Below are 22,259 nucleotides of genomic sequence, written 5' to 3' on the forward strand. Positions count from 1 at the left end.
ATGTCCTCATTCGAGAGGATGATGAAGCTGGTGCTCAGAGAAGGGGGGAACTTGGCCACAGCAAGGAGGTGTGCACCCAGACGGAACCCCCAGATCCGGCCATTTGAGCTCAGGGAGGCCACTGGTGTGGCTTGTCCCTGTGGCAGGGGCCGAGGCACGCAGCCCACCCTGATTCCTGCGGGGGCCTGACTTGGGAAGTGCCATCTGGTAGCTTTGAGACTCACCAAACCAAATTGCACTGGAGAGAGGAAGGACACCTTCCTTCATCCACCCCCCACCCCCGCCGGATTCCCACATACCCTGACCCCTTTCTCTGGATTTCGGAGCCATTTCCAGAGTCCCGCTCATATGACCTCATTCGAAGTGCACTGTGGACGAGCTGCCATCTGCAGCTGCTACCACAGCAGCCAAGGGCTTTATCTCCCGAGTACCTCCCTTCCTTTGGAACTTGGGGGCCCTCTACTCCCCACTTGCACACCACAGACCTTTGCTGAGGATTGTGGGGACCCTCACTCAGTTTGCAGCACGTTGTAGCCATCCCTGTCCTCTCAATACCTCCCTTGCAACTCAGCTTGTGAGCTCCTTTGGAGCAGCGTGGCCCACCTGGCTGCAACGGCAGAGACACAGCTGACAGTGAAACAACAGCTTCGATCTGACAGCCGGAAAGCTCTGTCAAAAGGGACCTCCCTCTTCACACCGTAGAGGCTGTAGGAGCCGCCAGGGTTTGGGAACCAGTGCTGGGGCCAAAATGACTCCACAGCTGTTTTCCTTCCTGGGGAGGGTTCTGGCTCGAGTGGGAATGGCTCAAGTCTCCTAAGGTTCTGAAAGCCCACTGTGTGCAGATTCACGGTACACAGAGAGGAGAAGGTGGAGTCCTGCCCTGGAGGTGGTCACAGCTCACGGATGAGCCAGGCAGGCAGGCAGGCAGGCAGGGCATGAGAACACCTGGGATGCCTTCATGAGTGAGTGGTGTGGGGGCAGAGGAAGAGAAGCCGGTCTGCTCCCTCATGTGGTGCCCAGGGCAGGTTGTCCCCAGAGGAAACCCTTACGACGGTGAGGACTCTCACTGCTGTTTCCCAAAGGGTTCCGTCGGTGCGTGTCTTCCCCGGAGCGGTCAGGCCGTCTCTAAAGTACACTGGCCATGGGCATTGCCTCTCCTTGGAACTTCCCATGTGTTTCTCTTTTGTATGGAACAGTGATTTTTCTAGAGGGGTTCTGGGCCACAAGGTTGTTGGGTCATTTGCTAGCCTTCTGTCGTGAAGAACGCTTTCCTGGGCGTTGGGGTGGTTTGTTGTTCCAGCTCCCTTTCTTGGCTTCTTTTGGGAGCTGGTGCAACAAGAGGAGCTCAGCCTCTGCCTTCTGGCTGAGATGTCACCCTTCAAACTGCAATTCCTGCCTGGAGATAATGATGGCATTTGCCAAAAGGGCTTCGTTTGGCACATGATATCTTGAAAGGACGTACACCGTCCTTTCAGCTATCAAAGGCTAGTTCAAATGACATAAAAATGAGAACTCTCCAATGGAGTCTTACAGTAGGTGGAGAGTCCGAAAAAAACTCCTTCAGTCATCTCACTGAGAGTCATTGATTGGGGACACCAAGAATATAGGAAGGAATGCAGAAAGAAAAGATGAAATTGTGGTCAGGATCGGGGGGAGGGATGAACAGGGCCTGCTTGCCTTGAACCCAGGCTTTGTTGGCGGGTGGGGCATAAAGATCGAACGGGTCTGAAACTACAGAGTGGTGATGGTAACACAGTATCACCAGAGTTACACAACAGTGTCCCAAATTGCAACAATGATGAAAAAGTTTACTAATCCCAACTTAACCAACAAAAATAGACGAAACCATACAAAAAGTAAAACATCACCAGAAAGGTGGAAACAAACCAAATGCAAAGCAGCTCAGGGGAAAGGAACTCCATGTCCCCTGGGGGCAGACCGAGTTGCCGGCGTCCACGGTGAGCAGACAGGGATGGAGGCTGCAGAGCCGACCGCTCCCCTGGACATGGTGTTTCCGGCAAGGGCTCTGGGTCTCTGTCCAGAGCGGGGGCTCGTTCTTCCTGCAGGGGCGGGTGAGTCATCGTCGGCGTCTGGGTGTTGCGCGGGAGCCAGGGCAGGCTCTCCCTGCCGAGGCGGTGACTCCTCCTCTGCCTCGGGTTCTCCTGCCAAAGCCCTAGCAGGTACAGGTGCACGTGGAGGTGGAGGTTCTGGCTGAGGGGGTGGGACATCAGTGCCTGGGGCTGGGGGTCCTGCAGGCACGGAAATCCGATCTGCCCGGTGTGCTGGCCAGTACCCAGCTGGCCTGGTGTCTCTGCGAGGGCAAGGCTCGGTTCTCCATCTGCCCTCGGTGGATCCCTGGGTCCTGCACCTGGAGCCACCACCTCTGTAGGCACAGGTCTGGGAAGTGGAGCCTGGTTCCAGTTGGAGGCCAGTGCTAGAGCTGGGGGAGAAGCAAAGTTTGCCCACAGACCAGCCTTGGCATGTGCGTATCCCGGGACAGAAAGCTTCCAAGAGATTCCGAAAGAATACCCAGGGTTGGATGTCTTTTGGGACTGAAGTGTGCAAGATGGGGGTGGGGGTGTGAGGCCAGCGCTTGCTGCAGGCCCAGCAGCATCTTTCGGGGACTCGTCCCTGTGTAGCTCAGCACCCCCTCCCCACACACTCCCGTGCACCAGCCCCAGCGTCCTTACCTCTGTGCTCTGGCGTGCTGGGCTCCAGGTCCTCCTGCTGCCTCAGAGGCCGGGGTTCTCGGGACTCTGGGTCGGAGCCGGGTGTGCTGAGCTCCGTGGCAGCCTCAGACTGGGCCGCCGGGTGTATCCTGGGCGGTGTCTCGGCAGCAGGCCTTCCCCGCCTCCGCTTCGCCCCCGGTGGGGCTGATGCCTCCGTGGGCACGCTCACCTGGAGCCTGCACTGGGCCTCACGGGCGGGGGGTTGGTGCTCCGACCCCTCCCTCCGGGAGGTGGACGGGGTGTCCCCGTCCTCGGCCTCATCACGTGGGAAGCTCTGCAACGACAGTGACCGTCAGCCAGCCGTGCTGGGAGTTTTCCGAGCTGGGCCTGGCCAGTGGAGCCGCTGCTTCTGCCTGCTCGAACTTCTCTTCCCAGAAGGGTCAGAGACGTGTGTCTGCTCAGATCCCCACCCGGGAGGAAAGAGACCCACCTGAGGGTGTGAGGTCAGCCTGGGCGGCCGGCCCTGCCCGCACTGTTCCCATCCCAGCCAGCCTGATCTCCCCTGGGGTGTGGACACAACTTGTCCGCAGGCTTCTGACCCCACATCCGCCTGGGCTTCCTTGAGGGAGACACACCCCGAGAAACCCGCATCCACACACACAGGCAAAGGACCCGGTGTTTCCGGGTGGCATGGGAGAGGTGGCCTGGCGGGGCCTGGGGCTCCCCGTGTTACCTTTCTGTTTCTCCGGGCAGAGGGCCAGAGGCCTCTCGGGGGTGCCCTGAGCCAACGTCGACAGGGTGCCCACGCACACTGCCTGTGAGCTCTCCTGAGGCCCTGGCCTCTGGGCAGGGGCAAACAGCAGAACATCCTGGCAGCAAGAGATCTGGCTGGGGGCTCCTCTCCGCTCTGGAGGCCTGGATACCCGGGTTGCGGGTTCTGTTGGGTTCTGTTGCCGGCAGGTGACATCATTTCCTGAGGTTCGTGCTGATGTCCCTTCCCCAAAACTTCCCAAGGGAATCTCTGGGTTTCTGACTGCTCGACCACCCCCCTTAGGCCATGTGCAGGCACATTGACAGCCACACAGCCCAGCCCACAGCCCTGGGGAGGCCTGGGTGCAGCCAGGGCCTGAGCTCCGAGGACCCCGCTGCTCTCAGACCAGGCTCCTTCTTCTCATAAGTGGTGTGGCCCTGGACAAGCATATGCCCCTCAGGGTTTCCCCAGTCTCTCCATCTGCAGAGTGGGGGTCATTCTCCCATCTGTTTCCTAGGTCTGTCGGCCTACGAGCAGCTCCATGCCTCTCCACCTGGGGCCGATATCACGTGGAGCTTGTGCGCTGAGACTTCAGAAAGAAAGACTCCATCCAGGGCTGACACAGCACAGAATGGGGCAGAACGAGGCCTGGATGCACCGTGGTACCCAGGAAAAGGCACTGCCCCTCCTGACTGTTTTGAGACCCCACATCCAAGTTGGAGGCCCGAAAGGAAGACTCGAAGGTCTCCCTCTCTTATAGAAAAGAGTAGCCAACTTTCTGGTCCTCTGTTTCCATTGAGATTCTGTTCAAGTGTCCCAGCTCGGCTTCTGCGGGTGGCTGAGCTTCTAATGGCTCCCTGCGTTCTTGTCTTTTCCTCTCCAAACCTTCCGTCCTTTTCCCCCTTCTGGGGTGGATGGGCGCTGTCATTGCTTCTACCTTCGAGACAGATTGATGAAAAGTCTGGACCATCGACTCCTTTCCTCTCTTTGGTTCCGTGTCTCTCTCTGGCTGTGTCCCTCTCTTTTCCTTTCTCGATTCAGTCTGTGTCTTCCTCTTTCTCTCTCGTGTGTGGATGGATGGATGCTAGGAATGCACATGTATATGATTAGATGAGGGTTATGTTTTAGGGATGGGTTAGAGGGAGAGAAAGGCTTTAGGTCGGAGTTGGTCATGGGGGAAGGGTCAAGGGTGGTGGTGGTGTTTCTTGGAATCTGAGTGCTGTGCATTCTTCGTCTCTTTCCATATGAACCCCTTCTCAGATACACCACTTGCAAGGAGTCTCTCATGTTCCGTTTCCTATCTTTTGCATCTGTGAATGCTTAGCTTCTCTGTTGTGAAGAGGTTCCATTGGATGGAAACCCATTGGTGTACTTCGTTTCCCTCTTTCCCTTACTTGAAGAGACCCATTTCTACCTCCGCCCAGCAAATGGCAAGGAGACTCTGATGTTAAGGAGCCTTTGACCTACGCTTCTTTCTAGCTATCTCATGACATCAGTCTTTAGGGTGAGGTTTTTCCCCGATATTGAGGTGGTGTGAGATCAAAACCAATAGCGTTCTTCAGATGTAGCTGTCTGGTTTTCCCATGGCCATTTATTGAAGAGGCTTTCTTGTTCCCATTTGGATATTCTCCCCTTCTGTGTCAGAGATGAGTTGACCATGGATGCCGGGGTTTGTTTCTGGACCCTCAACTTTATTCCATCGATCTGGATCTGTGTGTGTTGTTGTATTCCCAATAGCATACTGTCCTGCTGCTGCCGCTGCGGCTAAGTCACTTCAGTCGTGTCTGACTCTGCGCGACCCCATGGCCTGCAGCCTACCAGGCTCCTCCGTCCAGGGCATTTTCCAGGCAAGAGTACTGGCGTGGGTCGCCATCGCCTTCTCCGATACGCTCCTGAGGATCCTAGTTTGGTCGTCTAATTTCCTTTCACACAACCTTGGATGTCCGTATCGGGGCTTTTTCGTCGGATTGTATTGACAATTTAGGCTCTTTTCTGTTTCCGTAACCCCTTTTGCAGTTCTTTGTTCGGTGCGACAATGCATTGGCATTTTGGGAGGAATAGCATCCAAGCTGTGGATTGCCTTGTGGGGCTGTGACATCATTTTCCCAATAGGAATTCTTTCAAGCCCTGAGCACAGCTTCTCTTTCCAGTGATTGGTGTGGGCTTGATCTTCCTTCTTCCATCTCTCGCCGTTTTGTGAGAACAGGTCCTTCCTTCCCTTCTGGGTTAGATGGACTCGTGGGTATCACTTCAGTGCATGGCATTGTCAGTGGGGGTGATAATTCCCTTCTCATTGGAAGACTTTGCTGTGAGTATTAGAAATGCAAGTGATTTCTCTTCCCCTTCCTCCCTGTCCATCTCTCAGAGCCACCGGGAAACAGAGGCCTCATCCAGGGTCACACAGGCCTGAGGGAGTGCAACTAGACTGTTGTTTCTTCAGGCCCTCCGTGCTGGACATCATCCGGGATACTCTGTGTGTGTCTTCCTCAGTCTGGTGTCCCTTCAGACCTTTCCCTAGTTTTCACAGGCTTGTTGTGTTGGTGTTCTTTGTCTGTTTGGAGACACATCCTTGAGAAGCTTTGTGTTTCCACTCATTCGTCTCGCGATGTATGACCTGTCTTTTGCTTTTGTAATGAGGTCTTTCCCACAGTAGATATCTTTGATTTTGCAAAGTCCACTGTATTCTCTGGGTTGTTTTGTGGACTGCGTTTTAGTTTTGTGTGTGAAGACTCAAAGCACGTGTCCGGTTTCTGCTCATTGTTCTTCTAGATTTGTGACAAGTTTTCATGGAAACTTTGTCTAGGGATAACTGGAAGTGAACTCGGTGTAAGGTGTCAAGTCTCCATCTCCATTCATGTCATGCCCTGCAGTTTCCAATTCCCTGTTCCTGAGTGGTTTTGGAGACCTTGTGGGAAGTTTGGTTGCATGGGAGTTTGCATTTCCACCTTGAGTAGATTCCCACTGTTCTGCCCTCAGGGACACTGTCAAGGGGGAGTGAGGAGCAGCCTGCACTTCCAGCAGTGACCACACGGTGGGGCGAGTGCTGCTCTCCCCTCTGGGAGCCCCAGGCCACAGGCATCCCAGTGAGGAGCCAGCTCTGTGCTCGGCTGAAAGGAGTTAGACTCTCAGGAGCCTCTGAGCCCTTGCCTTTGGATCACCCAGGGTGGGCATTTACTGTGACAGAAAAAAATTGCCCTGAATTCCATGGACGGAAGAGCCTGGCTGTGTAGAGTTCGTGAGTTGCCGTGAATCAGACACAACTGAGGACACAAAAACTCAATAGACTAAAACACTTTTGGGGGGTGGGGGGAGTGAAAGGGGGTGATGTGGGGTTTTTTTGTCGTATATAATAGCCAAGGGAAATCTAGTTTAAACCTAAATTCACATAGATGGGAAAGGTATAGCTCTCCGTCACCCTATTAAAAAAAAAAAAAAACTACTTAACTTTTCTGAAAGTTTATTTAGTAGCTTCCTTGAGCAGTTCATTGTGAAGCTTTTTTTTTTTTTTCTGTGACATCGGCCTCATTAAAAAGTACGGTTTGCCTTTACTGGATAATTTTGTTCATTGGTTTGTTAGGGAATCTTGGTAATATTTGAGTTTCCTGGGGAGCATGGTCACATGACCTGGCCCTGGCCAATCGGTGCGTTCCACCTCCCTGGCCACTGTGATTGGCTCCGGACTGGGGCAGTGCCCAATCGGGGCCCAGGGCCGGGCCTCACGTTGGAAGCCAGGGGAAGACGAGCTCTCGTCCTGCTGGGGTAGGGGAAGGGGTGGGGCCGGGGGAGGTCAGGCTCCAGCAGTGGGAGGGGCTTGAGGTCCGCCTGCGGCAGTTGGTGACCTTCCTGCTCCCCTCAGGGCAGAGCCGCCGGCCTGAGAATGAGGGCGCTGCTGAGCCCAGGGGCTGGGATGGCCCGTTGCTGCTGTGGTCCCAGAGCTCCACCCGAGACCTGAGGGAGGCCGTCTGCCCGTGAGTCCTCTCCCGCTTGTCTGTCAGCTTGTTTGAACCATGCTGGGTTTTCTGCCCAGCCGGCTAAGGGGAGTCCCTGGAAATGCAAGGGTGTGGGTTTTGGCAGACTTCAGGGAAGACATGCCAGATGAGCCTGGGAGACTCCAGCTTAATCTGGATTCAGGAGATATCTCTTCGGGCCAGCTAGTAATTGTAGGATAAGCCTAATGAGTCTTCACAGGATGAAGAGAGTAACGTGCCAAGGTAGCAATCGATGTCCTCATTCGAGAGGATGATGAAGCTGGTGCTCAGAGAAGGGGGGAACTTGGCCACAGCAAGGAGGTGTGCACCCAGACGGAACCCCCAGATCCGGCCATTTGAGCTCAGGGAGGCCACTGGTGTGGCTTGTCCCTGTGGCAGGGGCCGAGGCACGCAGCCCACCCTGATTCCTGCGGGGGCCTGACTTGGGAAGTGCCATCTGGTAGCTTTGAGACTCACCAAACCAAATTGCACTGGAGAGAGGAAGGACACCTTCCTTCATCCACCCCCCACCCCCGCCGGATTCCCACATACCCTGACCCCTTTCTCTGGATTTCGGAGCCATTTCCAGAGTCCCGCTCTTATGACCTCATTCGAAGTGCACTGTGGACGAGCTGCCATCTGCAGCTGCTACCACAGCAGCCAAGGGCTTTATCTCCCGAGTACCTCCCTTCCTTTGGAACTTGGGGGCCCTCTACTCCCCACTTGCACACCACAGACCTTTGCTGAGGATTGTGGGGACCCTCACTCAGTTTGCAGCACGTTGTAGCCATCCCTGTCCTCTCAATACCTCCCTTGCAACTCAGCTTGTGAGCTCCTTTGGAGCAGCGTGGCCCACCTGGCTGCAACGGCAGAGACACAGCTGACAGTGAAACAACAGCTTCGATCTGACAGCCGGAAAGCTCTGTCAAAAGGGACCTCCCTCTTCACACCGTAGAGGCTGTAGGAGCCGCCAGGGTTTGGGAACCAGTGCTGGGGCCAAAATGACTCCACAGCTGTTTTCCTTCCTGGGGAGGGTTCTGGCTCGAGTGGGAATGGCTCAAGTCTCCTAAGGTTCTGAAAGCCCACTGTGTGCAGATTCACGGTACACAGAGAGGAGAAGGTGGAGTCCTGCCCTGGAGGTGGTCACAGCTCACGGATGAGCCAGGCAGGCAGGCAGGCAGGCAGGGCATGAGAACACCTGAGCTGCCTTCATGAGTGAGTGGTGTGGGGGCAGAGGAAGAGAAGCCGGTCTGCTCCCTCATGTGGTGCCCAGGGCAGGTTGTCCCCAGAGGAAACCCTTACGACGGTGAGGACTCTCACTGCTGTTTCCCAAGGGGTTCCGTCGGTGCGTGTCTTCCCCGGAGCGGTCAGGCCGTCTCTAAAGTACACTGGCCATGGGCATTGCCTCTCCTTGGAACTTCCCATGTGTTTCTCTTTTGTATGGAACAGTGATTTTTCTAGAGGGGTTCTGGGCCACAAGGTTGTTGGGTCATTTGCTAGCCTTCTGTCGTGAAGAACGCTTTCCTGGGCGTTGGGGTGGTTTGTTGTTCCAGCTCCCTTTCTTGGCTTCTTTTGGGAGCTGGTGCAACAAGAGGAGCTCAGCCTCTGCCTTCTGGCTGAGATGTCACCCTTCAAACAGCAATGCCTGCCTGGAGATAATGATGGCATTTGCCAAAAGGGCTTCGTTTGGCACATGATATCTTGAAAGGACGTACACCGTCCTTTCAGCTATCAAAGGCTAGTTCAAATGACATAAAAATGAGAACTCTCCAATGGAGTCTTACAGTAGGTGGAGAGTCCGAAAAAAACTCCTTCAGTCATCTCACTGAGAGTCATTGATTGGGGACACCAAGAATATAGGAAGGAATGCAGAAAGAAAAGATGAAATTGTGGTCAGGATCGGGGGGAGGGATGAACAGGGCCTGCTTGCCTTGAACCCAGGCTTTGTTGGCGGGTGGGGCATAAAGATCGAACGGGTCTGAAACTACAGAGTGGTGATGGTAACACAGTATCACCAGAGTTACACAACAGTGTCCCAAATTGCAACAATGATGAAAAAGTTTACTAATCCCAACTTAACCAACAAAAATAGACGAAACCATACAAAAAGTAAAACATCACCAGAAAGGTGGAAACAAACCAAATGCAAAGCAGCTCAGGGGAAAGGAACTCCATGTCCCCTGGGGGCAGACCGAGTTGCCGGCGTCCACGGTGAGCAGACAGGGATGGAGGCTGCAGAGCCGACCGCTCCCCTGGACATGGTGTTTCCGGCAAGGGCTCTGGGTCTCTGTCCAGAGCGGGGGCTCGTTCTTCCTGCAGGGGCGGGTGAGTCATCGTCGGCGTCTGGGTGTTGCGCGGGAGCCAGGGCAGGCTCTCCCTGCCGAGGCGGTGACTCCTCCTCTGCCTCGGGTTCTCCTGCCAAAGCCCGAGCAGGTACAGGTGCACGTGGAGGTGGAGGTTCTGGCTGAGGGGGTGGGACATCAGTGCCTGGGGCTGGGGGTCCTGCAGGCACGGAAATCCGATCTGCCCGGTGTGCTGGCCAGTACCCAGCTGGCCTGGTGTCTCTGCGAGGGCAAGGCTCGGTTCTCCATCTGCCCTCGGTGGATCCCTGGGTCCTGCACCTGGAGCCACCACCTCTGTAGGCACAGGTCTGGGAAGTGGAGCCTGGTTCCAGTTGGAGGCCAGTGCGAGAGCTGGGGGAGAAGCAAAGTTTGCCCACAGACCAGCCTTGGCATGTGCGTATCCCGGGACAGAAAGCTTCCAAGAGATTCCGAAAGAATACCCAGGGTTGGATGTCTTTTGGGACTGAAGTGTGCAAGATGGGGGTGGGGGTGTGAGGCCAGCGCTTGCTGCAGGCCCAGCAGCATCTTTCGGGGACTCGTCCCTGTGTAGCTCAGCACCCCCTCCCCACACACTCCCGTGCACCAGCCCCAGCGTCCTTACCTCTGTGCTCTGGCGTGCTGGGCTCCAGGTCCTCCTGCTGCCTCAGAGGCCGGGGTTCTCGGGACTCTGGGTCGGAGCCGGGTGTGCTGAGCTCCGTGGCAGCCTCAGACTGGGCCGCCGGGTGTATCCTGGGCGGTGTCTCGGCAGCAGGCCTTCCCCGCCTCCGCTTCGCCCCCGGTGGGGCTGATGCCTCCGTGGGCACGCTCACCTGGAGCCTGCACTGGGCCTCACGGGCGGGGGGTTGGTGCTCCGACCCCTCCCTCCGGGAGGTGGACGGGGTGTCCCCGTCCTCGGCCTCATCACGTGGGAAGCTCTGCAACGACAGTGACCGTCAGCCAGCCGTGCTGGGAGTTTTCCGAGCTGGGCCTGGCCAGTGGAGCCGCTGCTTCTGCCTGCTCGAACTTCTCTTCCCAGAAGGGTCAGAGACGTGTGTCTGCTCAGATCCCCACCCGGGAGGAAAGAGACCCACCTGAGGGTGTGAGGTCAGCCTGGGCGGCCGGCCCTGCCCGCACTGTTCCCATCCCAGCCAGCCTGATCTCCCCTGGGGTGTGGACACAACTTGTCCGCAGGCTTCTGACCCCACATCCGCCTGGGCTTCCTTGAGGGAGACACACCCCGAGAAACCCGCATCCACACACACAGGCAAAGGACCCGGTGTTTCCGGGTGGCATGGGAGAGGTGGCCTGGCGGGGCCTGGGGCTCCCCGTGTTACCTTTCTGTTTCTCCGGGCAGAGGGCCAGAGGCCTCTCGGGGGTGCCCTGAGCCAACGTCGACAGGGTGCCCACGCACACTGCCTGTGAGCTCTCCTGAGGCCCCGGCCTCTGGGCAGGGGCAAACAGCAGAACATCCTGGCAGCAAGAGATCTGGCTGGGGGCTCCTCTCCGCTCTGGAGGCCTGGATACCCGGGTTGCGGGTTCTGTTGGGTTCTGTTGCCGGCAGGTGACATCATTTCCTGGGGTTCGTGCTGAGGTCCCTTCCCCAAAACTTCCCAAGGGAATCTCTGGGTTTCTGACTGCTCGACCACCCCCCTTAGGCCATGTGCAGGCACATTGACAGCCACACAGCCCAGCCCACAGCCCTGGGGAGGCCTGGGTGCAGCCAGGGCCTGAGCTCCGAGGACCCCGCTGCTCTCAGACCAGGCTCCTTCTTGTCATAAGTGGTGTGGCCCTGGACAAGCATATGCCCCTCAGGGTTTCCCCAGTCTCTCCATCTGCAGAGTGGGGGTCATTCTCCCATCTGTTTCCTAGGTCTGTCGGCCTACGAGCAGCTCCATGCCTCTCCACCTGGGGCCGATATCACGTGGAGCTTGTGCGCTGAGACTTCAGAAAGAAAGACTCCATCCAGGGCTGACACAGCACAGAATGGGGCAGAACGAGGCCTGGATGCGCCGTGGTACCCAGGAAAAGGCACTGCCCCTCCTGACTGTTTTGAGACCCCACATCCAAGTTGGAGGCCCGAAAGGAAGACTCGAAGGTCTCCCTCTCTTATAGAAAAGAGTAGCCAACTTTCTGGTCCTCTGTTTCCATTGAGATTCTGTTCAAGTGTCCCAGCTCGGCTTCTGCGGGTGGCTGAGCTTCTAATGGCTCCCTGCGTTCTTGTCTTTTCCTCTCCAAACCTTCCGTCCTTTTCCCCCTTCTGGGGTGGATGGGCGCTGTCATTGCTTCTACCTTCGAGACAGATTGATGAAAAGTCTGGACCATCGACTCCTTTCCTCTCTTTGGTTCCGTGTCTCTCTCTGGCTGTGTCCCTCTCTTTTCCTTTCTCGATTCAGTCTGTGTCTTCCTCTTTCTCTCTTGTGTGTGGATGGATGGATGCTAGGAATGCACATGTATATGATTAGATGAGGGTTATGTTTTAGGGATGGGTTAGAGGGAGAGAAAGGCTTTAGGTCGGAGTTGGTCATGGGGGAAGGGTCAAGGGTGGTGGTGGTGTTTCTTGGAATCTGAGTGCTGTGCATTCTTCGTCTCTTTCCATATGAACCCCTTCTCAGATACACCACTTGCAAGGAGTCTCTCATGTTCCGTTTCCTATCTTTTGCATCTGTGAATGCTTAGCTTCTCTGTTGTGAAGAGGTTCCATTGGATGGAAACCCATTGGTGTACTTCGTTTCCCTCTTTCCCTTACTTGAAGAGACCCATTTCTACCTCCGCCCAGCAAATGGCAAGGAGACTCTGATGTTAAGGAGCCTTTGACCTACGCTTCTTTCTAGCTATCTCAAGACATCAGTCTTTAGGGTGAGGTTTTTCCCCGATATTGAGGTGGTGTGAGATCAAAACCAATAGCGTTCTTCAGATGTAGCTGTCTGGTTTTCCCATGGCCATTTATTGAAGAGGCTTTCTTGTTCCCATTTGGATATTCTCCCCTACTGTGTCAGAGATGAGTTGACCATGGATGCCGGGGTTTGTTTCTGGACCCTCAACTTTATTCCATCGATCTGGATCTGTGTGTGTTGTTGTATTCCCAATAGCATACTGTCCTGCTGCTGCCGCTGCGGCTAAGTCACTTCAGTCGTGTCTGACTCTGCGCGACCCCATGGCCTGCAGCCTACCAGGCTCCTCCGTCCAGGGCATTTTCCAGGCAAGAGTACTGGCGTGGGTCGCCATCGCCTTCTCCGATACGCTCCTGAGGATCCTAGTTTGTTCGTCTAATTTCCTTTCACACAACCTTGGATGTCCGTATCGGGGCTTTTTCGTCGGATTGTATTGACAATTTAGGCTCTTTTCTGTTTCCGTAACCCCTTTTGCAATTCTTTGTTCGGTGCGACAATGCATTGGCATTTTGGGAGGAATAGCATCCAAGCTGTGGATTGCCTTGTGGGGCTGTGACATCATTTTCCCAATAGGAATTCTTTCAAGCCCTGAGCACAGCTTCTCTTTCCAGTGATTGGTGTGGGCTTGATCTTCCTTCTTCCATCTCTCGCCGTTTTGTGAGAACAGGTCCTTCCTTCCCTTCTGGGTTAGATGGACTCGTGGGTATCACTTCAGTGCATGGCATTGTCAGTGGGGGTGATAATTCCCTTCTCATTGGAAGACTTTGCTGTGAGTATTAGAAATGCAAGTGATTTCTCTTCCCCTTCCTCCCTGTCCATCTCTCAGAGCCACCGGGAAACAGAGGCCTCATCCAGGGTCACACAGGCCTGAGGGAGTGCAACTAGACTGTTGTTTCTTCAGGCCCTCCGTGCTGGACATCATCCGGGATACTCTGTGTGTGTCTTCCTCAGTCTGGTGTCCCTTCAGACCTTTCCCTAGTTTTCACAGGCTTGTTGTGTTGGTGTTCTTTGTCTGTTTGGAGACACATCCTTGAGAAGCTTTGTGTTTCCACTCATTCGTCTCGCGATGTATGACCTGTCTTTTGCTTTTGTAATGAGGTCTTTCCCACAGTAGATATCTTTGATTTTGCAAAGTCCACTGTATTCTCTGGGTTGTTTTGTGGACTGCCTTTTAGTTTTGTGTGTGAAGACTCAAAGCACGTGTCCGGTTTCTGCTCATTGTTCTTCTAGATTTGTGACAAGTTTTCATGGAAACTTTGTCTAGGGATAACTGGAAGTGAACTCGGTGTAAGGTGTCAAGTCTCCATCTCCATTCATGTCATGCCCTGCAGTTTCCAATTCCCTGTTCCTGAGTGGTTTTGGAGACCTTGTGGGAAGTTTGGTTGCATGGGAGTTTGCATTTCCACCTTGAGTAGATTCCCACTGTTCTGCCCTCAGGGACACTGTCAAGGGGGAGTGAGGAGCAGCCTGCACTTCCAGCAGTGACCACACGGTGGGGCGAGTGCTGCTCTCCCCTCTGGGAGCCCCAGGCCACAGGCATCCCAGTGAGGAGCCAGCTCTGTGCTCGGCTGAAAGGAGTTAGACTCTCAGGAGCCTCTGAGCCCTTGCCTTTGGATCACCCAGGGTGGGCATTTACTGTGACAGAAAAAAATTGCCCTGAATTCCATGGACGGAAGAGCCTGGCTGTGTAGAGTTCGTGAGTTGCCGTGAATCAGACACAACTGAGGACACAAAAACTCAATAGACTAAAACACTTTTGGGGGGTGGGGGGAGTGAAAGGGGGTGATGTGGGGTTTTTTTGTCGTATATAATAGCCAAGGGAAATCTAGTTTAAACCTAAATTCACATAGATGGGAAAGGTATAGCTCTCCGTCACCCTATTAAAAAAAAAAAAAAACTACTTAACTTTTCTGAAAGTTTATTTAGTAGCTTCCTTGAGCAGTTCATTGTGAAGCATTTTTTTTTTTTTTTTTTCTGTCACATCGGCCTCATTAAAAAGTACGGTTTGCCTTTACTGGATAATTTTGTTCATTGGTTTGTTAGGGAATCTTGGTAATATTTGAGTTTCCTGGGGAGCATGGTCACATGACCTGGCCCTGGCCAATCGGTGCGTTCCATCTCCCTGGCCACTGTGATTGGCTCCGGACTGGGGCAGTGCCCAATCGGGGCCCAGGGCCGGGCCTCACGTTGGAAGCCAGGGGAAGACGAGCTCTCGTCCTGCTGGGGTAGGGGAAGGGGTGGGGCCGGGGGAGGTCAGGCTCCAGCAGTGGGAGGGGCTTGAGGTCCGCCTGCGGCAGTTGGTGACCTTCCTGCTCCCCTCAGGGCAGAGCCGCCGGCCTGAGAATGAGGGCGCTGCTGAGCCCAGGGGCTGGGATGGCCCGTTGCTGCTGTGGTCCCAGAGCTCCACCCGAGACCTGACGGAGGCCGTCTGCCCGTGAGTCCTCTCCCGCTTGTCTGTCAGCTTGTTTGAACCATGCTGGGTTTTCTGCCCAGCCGGCTAAGGGGAATCCCTGGAAATGCAAGGGTGTGGGTTTTGGCAGACTTCAGGGAAGACATGCCAGATGAGCCTGGGAGACTCCAGCTTAATCTGGATTCAGGAGATATCTCTTCGGGCCAGCTAGTAATTGTAGGATAAGCCTAATGAGTCTTCACAGGATGAAGAGAGTAACGTGCCAAGGTAGCAATCGATGTCCTCATTCGAGAGGATGATGAAGCTGGTGCTCAGAGAAGGGGGGAACTTGGCCACAGCAAGGAGGTGTGCACCCAGACGGAATCCCCAGATCCGGCCATTTGAGCTCAGGGTGGCCACTGGTGTGGCTTGTCCCTGTGGCAGGGGCCGAGGCACGCAGCCCACCCTGATTCCTGCGGGGGCCTGACTTGGGAAGTGCCATCTGGTAGCTTTGAGACTCACCAAACCAAATTGCACTGGAGAGAGGAAGGACACCTTCCTTCATCCACCCCCCACCCCCGCCGGATTCCCACATACCCTGACCCCTTTCTCTGGATTTCGGTGCCATTTCCAGAGTCCCGCTCATATGACCTCATTCGAAGTGCACTGTGGACGAGCTGCCATCTGCAGCTGCTACCACAGCAGCCAAGGGCTTTATCTCCCGAGTACCTCCCTTCCTTTGGAACTTGGGGGCCCTCTACTCCCCACTTGCACACCACAGACCTTTGCTGAGGATTGTGGGGACCCTCACTCAGTTTGCAGCACGTTGTAGCCATCCCTGTCCTCTCAATACCTCCCTTGCAACTCAGCTTGTGAGCTCCTTTGGAGCAGCGTGGCCCACCTGGCTGCAACGGCAGAGACACAGCTGACAGTGAAACAACAGCTTCGATCTGACAGCCGGAAAGCTCTGTCAAAAGGGACCTCCCTCTTCACACCGTAGAGGCTGTAGGAGCCGCCAGGGTTTGGGAACCAGTGCTGGGGCCAAAATGACTCCACAGCTGTTTTCCTTCCTGGGGAGGGTTCTGGCTCGAGTGGGAATGGCTCAAGTCTCCTAAGGTTCTGAAAGCCCACTGTGTGCAGATTCACGGTACACAGAGAGGAGAAGGTGGAGTCCTGCCCTGGAGGTGGTCACAGCTCACGGATGAGCCAGGCAGGCAGGCAGGCAGGCAGGGCATGAGAACACCTGAGCTGCCTTCATGAGTGAGTGGTGTGGGGGCAGAGGAAGAGAAGCCGGTCTGCTCCCTCATGTGGTGCCCAGGGCAGGTTGTCCCCAGAGGAAACCCTTACGACGGTGAGGACTCTCACTGCTGTTTCCCAAGGGGTTCCGTCGGTGCGTGTCTTCCCCGGAGCGGTCAGGCCGTCTCTAAAGTACACTGGCCATGGGCATTGCCTCTCCTTGGAACTTCCCATGTGTTTCTCTTTTGTATGGAACAGTGATTTTTCTAGAGGGGTTCTGGGCCACAAGGTTGTTGGGTCATTTGCTAGCCTTCTGTCGTGAAGAACGCTTTCCTGGGCGTTGGGGTGGTTTGTTGTTCCAGCTCCCTTTCTTGGCTTCTTTTGGGAGCTGGTGCAACAAGAGGAGCTCAGCCTCTGCCTTCTGGCTGAGATGTCACCCTTCAAACAGCAATGCCTGCCTGGAGATAATGATGGCATTTGCCAAAAGGGCTTCGTTTGGCACATGATATCTTGAAAGGACGTACACCGTCCTTTCAGCTATCAAAGGCTAGTTCAAATGACATAAAAATGAGAACTCTCCAATGGAGTCTTACAGTAGGTGGAGAGTCCGAAAAAAACTCCTTCAGTCATCTCACTGAGAGTCATTGATTGGGGACACCAAGAATATAGGAAGGAATGCAGAAAGAAAAGATGAAATTGTGGTCAGGATCGGGGGGAGGGATGAACAGGGCCTGCTTGCCTTGAACCCAGGCTTTGTTGGCGGGTGGGGCATAAAGATCGAACGGGTCTGAAACTACAGAGTGGTGATGGTAACACAGTATCACCAGAGTTACACAACAGTGTCCCAAATTGCAACAATGATGAAAAAGTTTACTAATCCCAACTTAACCAACAAAAATAGACGAAACCATACAAAAAGTAAAACATCACCAGAAAGGTGGAAACAAACCAAATGCAAAGCAGCTCAGGGGAAAGGAACTCCATGTCCCCTGGGGGCAGACCGAGTTGCCGGCGTCCACGGTGAGCAGACAGGGATGGAGGCTGCAGAGCCGACCGCTCCCCTGGACATGGTGTTTCCGGCAAGGGCTCTGGGTCTCTGTCCAGAGCGGGGGCTCGTTCTTCCTGCAGGGGCGGGTGAGTCATCGTCGGCGTCTGGGTGTTGCGCGGGAGCCAGGGCAGGCTCTCCCTGCCGAGGCGGTGACTCCTCCTCTGCCTCGGGTTCTCCTGCCAAAGCCCGAGCAGGTACAGGTGCACGTGGAGGTGGAGGTTCTGGCTGAGGGGGTGGGACATCAGTGCCTGGGGCTGGGGGTCCTGCAGGCACGGAAATCCGATCTGCCCGGTGTGCTGGCCAGTACCCAGCTGGCCTGGTGTCTCTGCGAGGGCAAGGCTCGGTTCTCCATCTGCCCTCGGTGGATCCCTGGGTCCTGCACCTGGAGCCACCACCTCTGTAGGCACAGGTCTGGGAAGTGGAGCCTGGTTCCAGTTGGAGGCCAGTGCGAGAGCTGGGGGAGAAGCAAAGTTTGCCCACAGACCAGCCTTGGCATGTGCGTATCCCGGGACAGAAAGCTTCCAAGAGATTCCGAAAGAATACCCAGGGTTGGATGTCTTTTGGGACTGAAGTGTGCAAGATGGGGGTGGGGGTGTGAGGCCAGCGCTTGCTGCAGGCCCAGCAGCATCTTTCGGGGACTCGTCCCTGTGTAGCTCAGCACCCCCTCCCCACACACTCCCGTGCACCAGCCCCAGCGTCCTTACCTCTGTGCTCTGGCGTGCTGGGCTCCAGGTCCTCCTGCTGCCTCAGAGGCCGGGGTTCTCGGGACTCTGGGTCGGAGCCGGGTGTGCTGAGCTCCGTGGCAGCCTCAGACTGGGCCGCCGGGTGTATCCTGGGCGGTGTCTCGGCAGCAGGCCTTCCCCGCCTCCGCTTCGCCCCCGGTGGGGCTGATGCCTCCGTGGGCACGCTCACCTGGAGCCTGCACTGGGCCTCACGGGCGGGGGGTTGGTGCTCCGACCCCTCCCTCCGGGAGGTGGACGGGGTGTCCCCGTCCTCGGCCTCATCACGTGGGAAGCTCTGCAACGACAGTGACCGTCAGCCAGCCGTGCTGGGAGTTTTCCGAGCTGGGCCTGGCCAGTGGAGCCGCTGCTTCTGCCTGCTCGAACTTCTCTTCCCAGAAGGGTCAGAGACGTGTGTCTGCTCAGATCCCCACCCGGGAGGAAAGAGACCCACCTGAGGGTGTGAGGTCAGCCTGGGCGGCCGGCCCTGCCCGCACTGTTCCCATCCCAGCCAGCCTGATCTCCCCTGGGGTGTGGACACAACTTGTCCGCAGGCTTCTGACCCCACATCCGCCTGGGCTTCCTTGAGGGAGACACACCCCGAGAAACCCGCATCCACACACACAGGCAAAGGACCCGGTGTTTCCGGGTGGCATGGGAGAGGTGGCCTGGCGGGGCCTGGGGCTCCCCGTGTTACCTTTCTGTTTCTCCGGGCAGAGGGCCAGAGGCCTCTCGGGGGTGCCCTGAGCCAACGTCGACAGGGTGCCCACGCACACTGCCTGTGAGCTCTCCTGAGGCCCCGGCCTCTGGGCAGGGGCAAACAGCAGAACATCCTGGCAGCAAGAGATCTGGCTGGGGGCTCCTCTCCGCTCTGGAGGCCTGGATACCCGGGTTGCGGGTTCTGTTGGGTTCTGTTGCCGGCAGGTGACATCATTTCCTGGGGTTCGTGCTGAGGTCCCTTCCCCAAAACTTCCCAAGGGAATCTCTGGGTTTCTGACTGCTCGACCACCCCCCTTAGGCCATGTGCAGGCACATTGACAGCCACACAGCCCAGCCCACAGCCCTGGGGAGGCCTGGGTGCAGCCAGGGCCTGAGCTCCGAGGACCCCGCTGCTCTCAGACCAGGCTCCTTCTTGTCATAAGTGGTGTGGCCCTGGACAAGCATATGCCCCTCAGGGTTTCCCCAGTCTCTCCATCTGCAGAGTGGGGGTCATTCTCCCATCTGTTTCCTAGGTCTGTCGGCCTACGAGCAGCTCCATGCCTCTCCACCTGGGGCCGATATCACGTGGAGCTTGTGCGCTGAGACTTCAGAAAGAAAGACTCCATCCAGGGCTGACACAGCACAGAATGGGGCAGAACGAGGCCTGGATGCGCCGTGGTACCCAGGAAAAGGCACTGCCCCTCCTGACTGTTTTGAGACCCCACATCCAAGTTGGAGGCCCGAAAGGAAGACTCGAAGGTCTCCCTCTCTTATAGAAAAGAGTAGCCAACTTTCTGGTCCTCTGTTTCCATTGAGATTCTGTTCAAGTGTCCCAGCTCGGCTTCTGCGGGTGGCTGAGCTTCTAATGGCTCCCTGCGTTCTTGTCTTTTCCTCTCCAAACCTTCCGTCCTTTTCCCCCTTCTGGGGTGGATGGGCGCTGTCATTGCTTCTACCTTCGAGACAGATTGATGAAAAGTCTGGACCATCGACTCCTTTCCTCTCTTTGGTTCCGTGTCTCTCTCTGGCTGTGTCCCTCTCTTTTCCTTTCTCGATTCAGTCTGTGTCTTCCTCTTTCTCTCTTGTGTGTGGATGGATGGATGCTAGGAATGCACATGTATATGATTAGATGAGGGTTATGTTTTAGGGATGGGTTAGAGGGAGAGAAAGGCTTTAGGTCGGAGTTGGTCATGGGGGAAGGGTCAAGGGTGGTGGTGGTGTTTCTTGGAATCTGAGTGCTGTGCATTCTTCGTCTCTTTCCATATGAACCCCTTCTCAGATACACCACTTGCAAGGAGTCTCTCATGTTCCGTTTCCTATCTTTTGCATCTGTGAATGCTTAGCTTCTCTGTTGTGAAGAGGTTCCATTGGATGGAAACCCATTGGTGTACTTCGTTTCCCTCTTTCCCTTACTTGAAGAGACCCATTTCTACCTCCGCCCAGCAAATGGCAAGGAGACTCTGATGTTAAGGAGCCTTTGACCTACGCTTCTTTCTAGCTATCTCAAGACATCAGTCTTTAGGGTGAGGTTTTTCCCCGATATTGAGGTGGTGTGAGATCAAAACCAATAGCGTTCTTCAGATGTAGCTGTCTGGTTTTCCCATGGCCATTTATTGAAGAGGCTTTCTTGTTCCCATTTGGATATTCTCCCCTTCTGTGTCAGAGATGAGTTGACCATGGATGCCGGGGTTTGTTTCTGGACCCTCAACTTTATTCCATCGATCTGGATCTGTGTGTGTTGTTGTATTCCCAATAGCATACTGTCCTGCTGCTGCCGCTGCGGCTAAGTCACTTCAGTCGTGTCTGACTCTGCGCGACCCCATGGCCTGCAGCCTACCAGGCTCCTCCGTCCAGGGCATTTTCCAGGCAAGAGTACTGGCGTGGGTCGCCATCGCCTTCTCCGATACGCTCCTGAGGATCCTAGTTTGGTCGTCTAATTTCCTTTCACACAACCTTGGATGTCCGTATCGGGGCTTTTTCGTCGGATTGTATTGACAATTTAGGCTCTTTTCTGTTTCCGTAACCCCTTTTGCAATTCTTTGTTCGGTGCGACAATGCATTGGCATTTTGGGAGGAATAGCATCCAAGCTGTGGATTGCCTTGTGGGGCTGTGACATCATTTTCCCAATAGGAATTCTTTCAAGCCCTGAGCACAGCTTCTCTTTCCAGTGATTGGTGTGGGCTTGATCTTCCTTCTTCCATCTCTCGCCGTTTTGTGAGAACAGGTCCTTCCTTCCCTTCTGGGTTAGATGGACTCGTGGGTATCACTTCAGTGCATGGCATTGTCAGTGGGGGTGATAATTCCCTTCTCATTGGAAGACTTTGCTGTGAGTATTAGAAATGCAAGTGATTTCTCTTCCCCTTCCTCCCTGTCCATCTCTCAGAGCCACCGGGAAACAGAGGCCTCATCCAGGGTCACACAGGCCTGAGGGAGTGCAACTAGACTGTTGTTTCTTCAGGCCCTCCGTGCTGGACATCATCCGGGATACTCTGTGTGTGTCTTCCTCAGTCTGGTGTCCCTTCAGACCTTTCCCTAGTTTTCACAGGCTTGTTGTGTTGGTGTTCTTTGTCTGTTTGGAGACACATCCTTGAGAAGCTTTGTGTTTCCACTCATTCGTCTCGCGATGTATGACCTGTCTTTTGCTTTTGTAATGAGGTCTTTCCCACAGTAGATATCTTTGATTTTGCAAAGTCCACTGTATTCTCTGGGTTGTTTTGTGGACTGCCTTTTAGTTTTGTGTGTGAAGACTCAAAGCACGTGTCCGGTTTCTGCTCATTGTTCTTCTAGATTTGTGACAAGTTTTCATGGAAACTTTGTCTAGGGATAACTGGAAGTGAACTCGGTGTAAGGTGTCAAGTCTCCATCTCCATTCATGTCATGCCCTGCAGTTTCCAATTCCCTGTTCCTGAGTGGTTTTGGAGACCTTGTGGGAAGTTTGGTTGCATGGGAGTTTGCATTTCCACCTTGAGTAGATTCCCACTGTTCTGCCCTCAGGGACACTGTCAAGGGGGAGTGAGGAGCAGCCTGCACTTCCAGCAGTGACCACACGGTGGGGCGAGTGCTGCTCTCCCCTCTGGGAGCCCCAGGCCACAGGCATCCCAGTGAGGAGCCAGCTCTGTGCTCGGCTGAAAGGAGTTAGACTCTCAGGAGCCTCTGAGCCCTTGCCTTTGGATCACCCAGGGTGGGCATTTACTGTGACAGAAAAAAATTGCCCTGAATTCCATGGACGGAAGAGCCTGGCTGTGTAGAGTTCGTGAGTTGCCGTGAATCAGACACAACTGAGGACACAAAAACTCAATAGACTAAAACACTTTTGGGGGGTGGGGGGAGTGAAAGGGGGTGATGTGGGGTTTTTTTGTCGTATATAATAGCCAAGGGAAATCTAGTTTAAACCTAAATTCACATAGATGGGAAAGGTATAGCTCTCCGTCACCCTATTAAAAAAAAAAAAAAACTACTTAACTTTTCTGAAAGTTTATTTAGCAGCTTCCTTGAGCAGTTCATTGTGAAGCATTTTTTTTTTTTTCTGTGACATCGGCCTCATTAAAAAGTACGGTTTGCCTTTAGTGG

The 22,259-nt window shown here is 54.9% G+C and overlaps 3 protein-coding genes and 1 long non-coding RNA gene across 5 annotated transcripts in view; 1 reads left to right on the plus strand and 3 right to left on the minus strand.

The window, feature by feature from the left end:
* The window catches only part of LOC145529707 (uncharacterized), a 1,704,434-nt gene that overhangs the window by 764,638 nt on the left and 917,537 nt on the right, over positions 1 to 22,259 (plus strand). The window contains exons 99-100 of the long non-coding RNA XR_014071296.1: positions 7,277 to 7,388; positions 14,923 to 15,034. This is a non-coding gene — a long non-coding RNA (uncharacterized LOC145529707). The remainder of the gene's footprint in view (positions 1 to 7,276; positions 7,389 to 14,922; positions 15,035 to 22,259) is intronic.
* Positions 1,691 to 3,579, minus strand: LOC145529703 (uncharacterized). Its single transcript, XM_081550310.1, has 3 exons — positions 3,403 to 3,579; positions 2,691 to 3,003; positions 1,691 to 2,440 (listed from the first exon to the last, which is right to left on the minus strand). Exons 1-3 carry the CDS (start codon positions 3,535 to 3,537, stop codon positions 1,812 to 1,814), a joined length of 1,077 nt encoding a protein of 358 aa, XP_081406436.1. The 5' UTR covers positions 3,538 to 3,579; the 3' UTR covers positions 1,691 to 1,811.
* Positions 9,429 to 14,491, minus strand: LOC145529527 (uncharacterized). Of its 2 annotated transcripts, none has more exons than XR_014071295.1 (3): positions 11,044 to 11,219; positions 10,332 to 10,764; positions 9,429 to 10,081 (listed from the first exon to the last, which is right to left on the minus strand). XR_014071295.1 is itself a non-coding variant. In XM_081550105.1 (3 exons), exons 1-3 carry the CDS (start codon positions 11,278 to 11,280, stop codon positions 9,453 to 9,455), a joined length of 1,179 nt encoding a protein of 392 aa, XP_081406231.1. In that variant the 5' UTR covers positions 11,281 to 14,491; the 3' UTR covers positions 9,429 to 9,452. The 2 variants fall into 2 exon arrangements, 1 of the variants encoding a protein (XP_081406231.1); XM_081550105.1 differs by having other exon boundaries at positions 10,332 to 10,644; positions 11,044 to 14,491.
* LOC145529612 (uncharacterized) lies at positions 17,077 to 18,889 on the minus strand. The gene is made up of 3 exons (XM_081550204.1): positions 18,690 to 18,889; positions 17,978 to 18,290; positions 17,077 to 17,727 (listed from the first exon to the last, which is right to left on the minus strand). Exons 1-3 carry the CDS (start codon positions 18,822 to 18,824, stop codon positions 17,099 to 17,101), a joined length of 1,077 nt encoding a protein of 358 aa, XP_081406330.1. The 5' UTR covers positions 18,825 to 18,889; the 3' UTR covers positions 17,077 to 17,098.

Source organism: Giraffa tippelskirchi, chromosome 12, assembly GCF_054371585.1.
Source record: "Giraffa tippelskirchi isolate mGirTip1 chromosome 12, T2T-mGirTip1v1.2.pri, whole genome shotgun sequence".
NCBI lineage: Eukaryota > Metazoa > Chordata > Mammalia > Artiodactyla > Giraffidae > Giraffa > Giraffa tippelskirchi.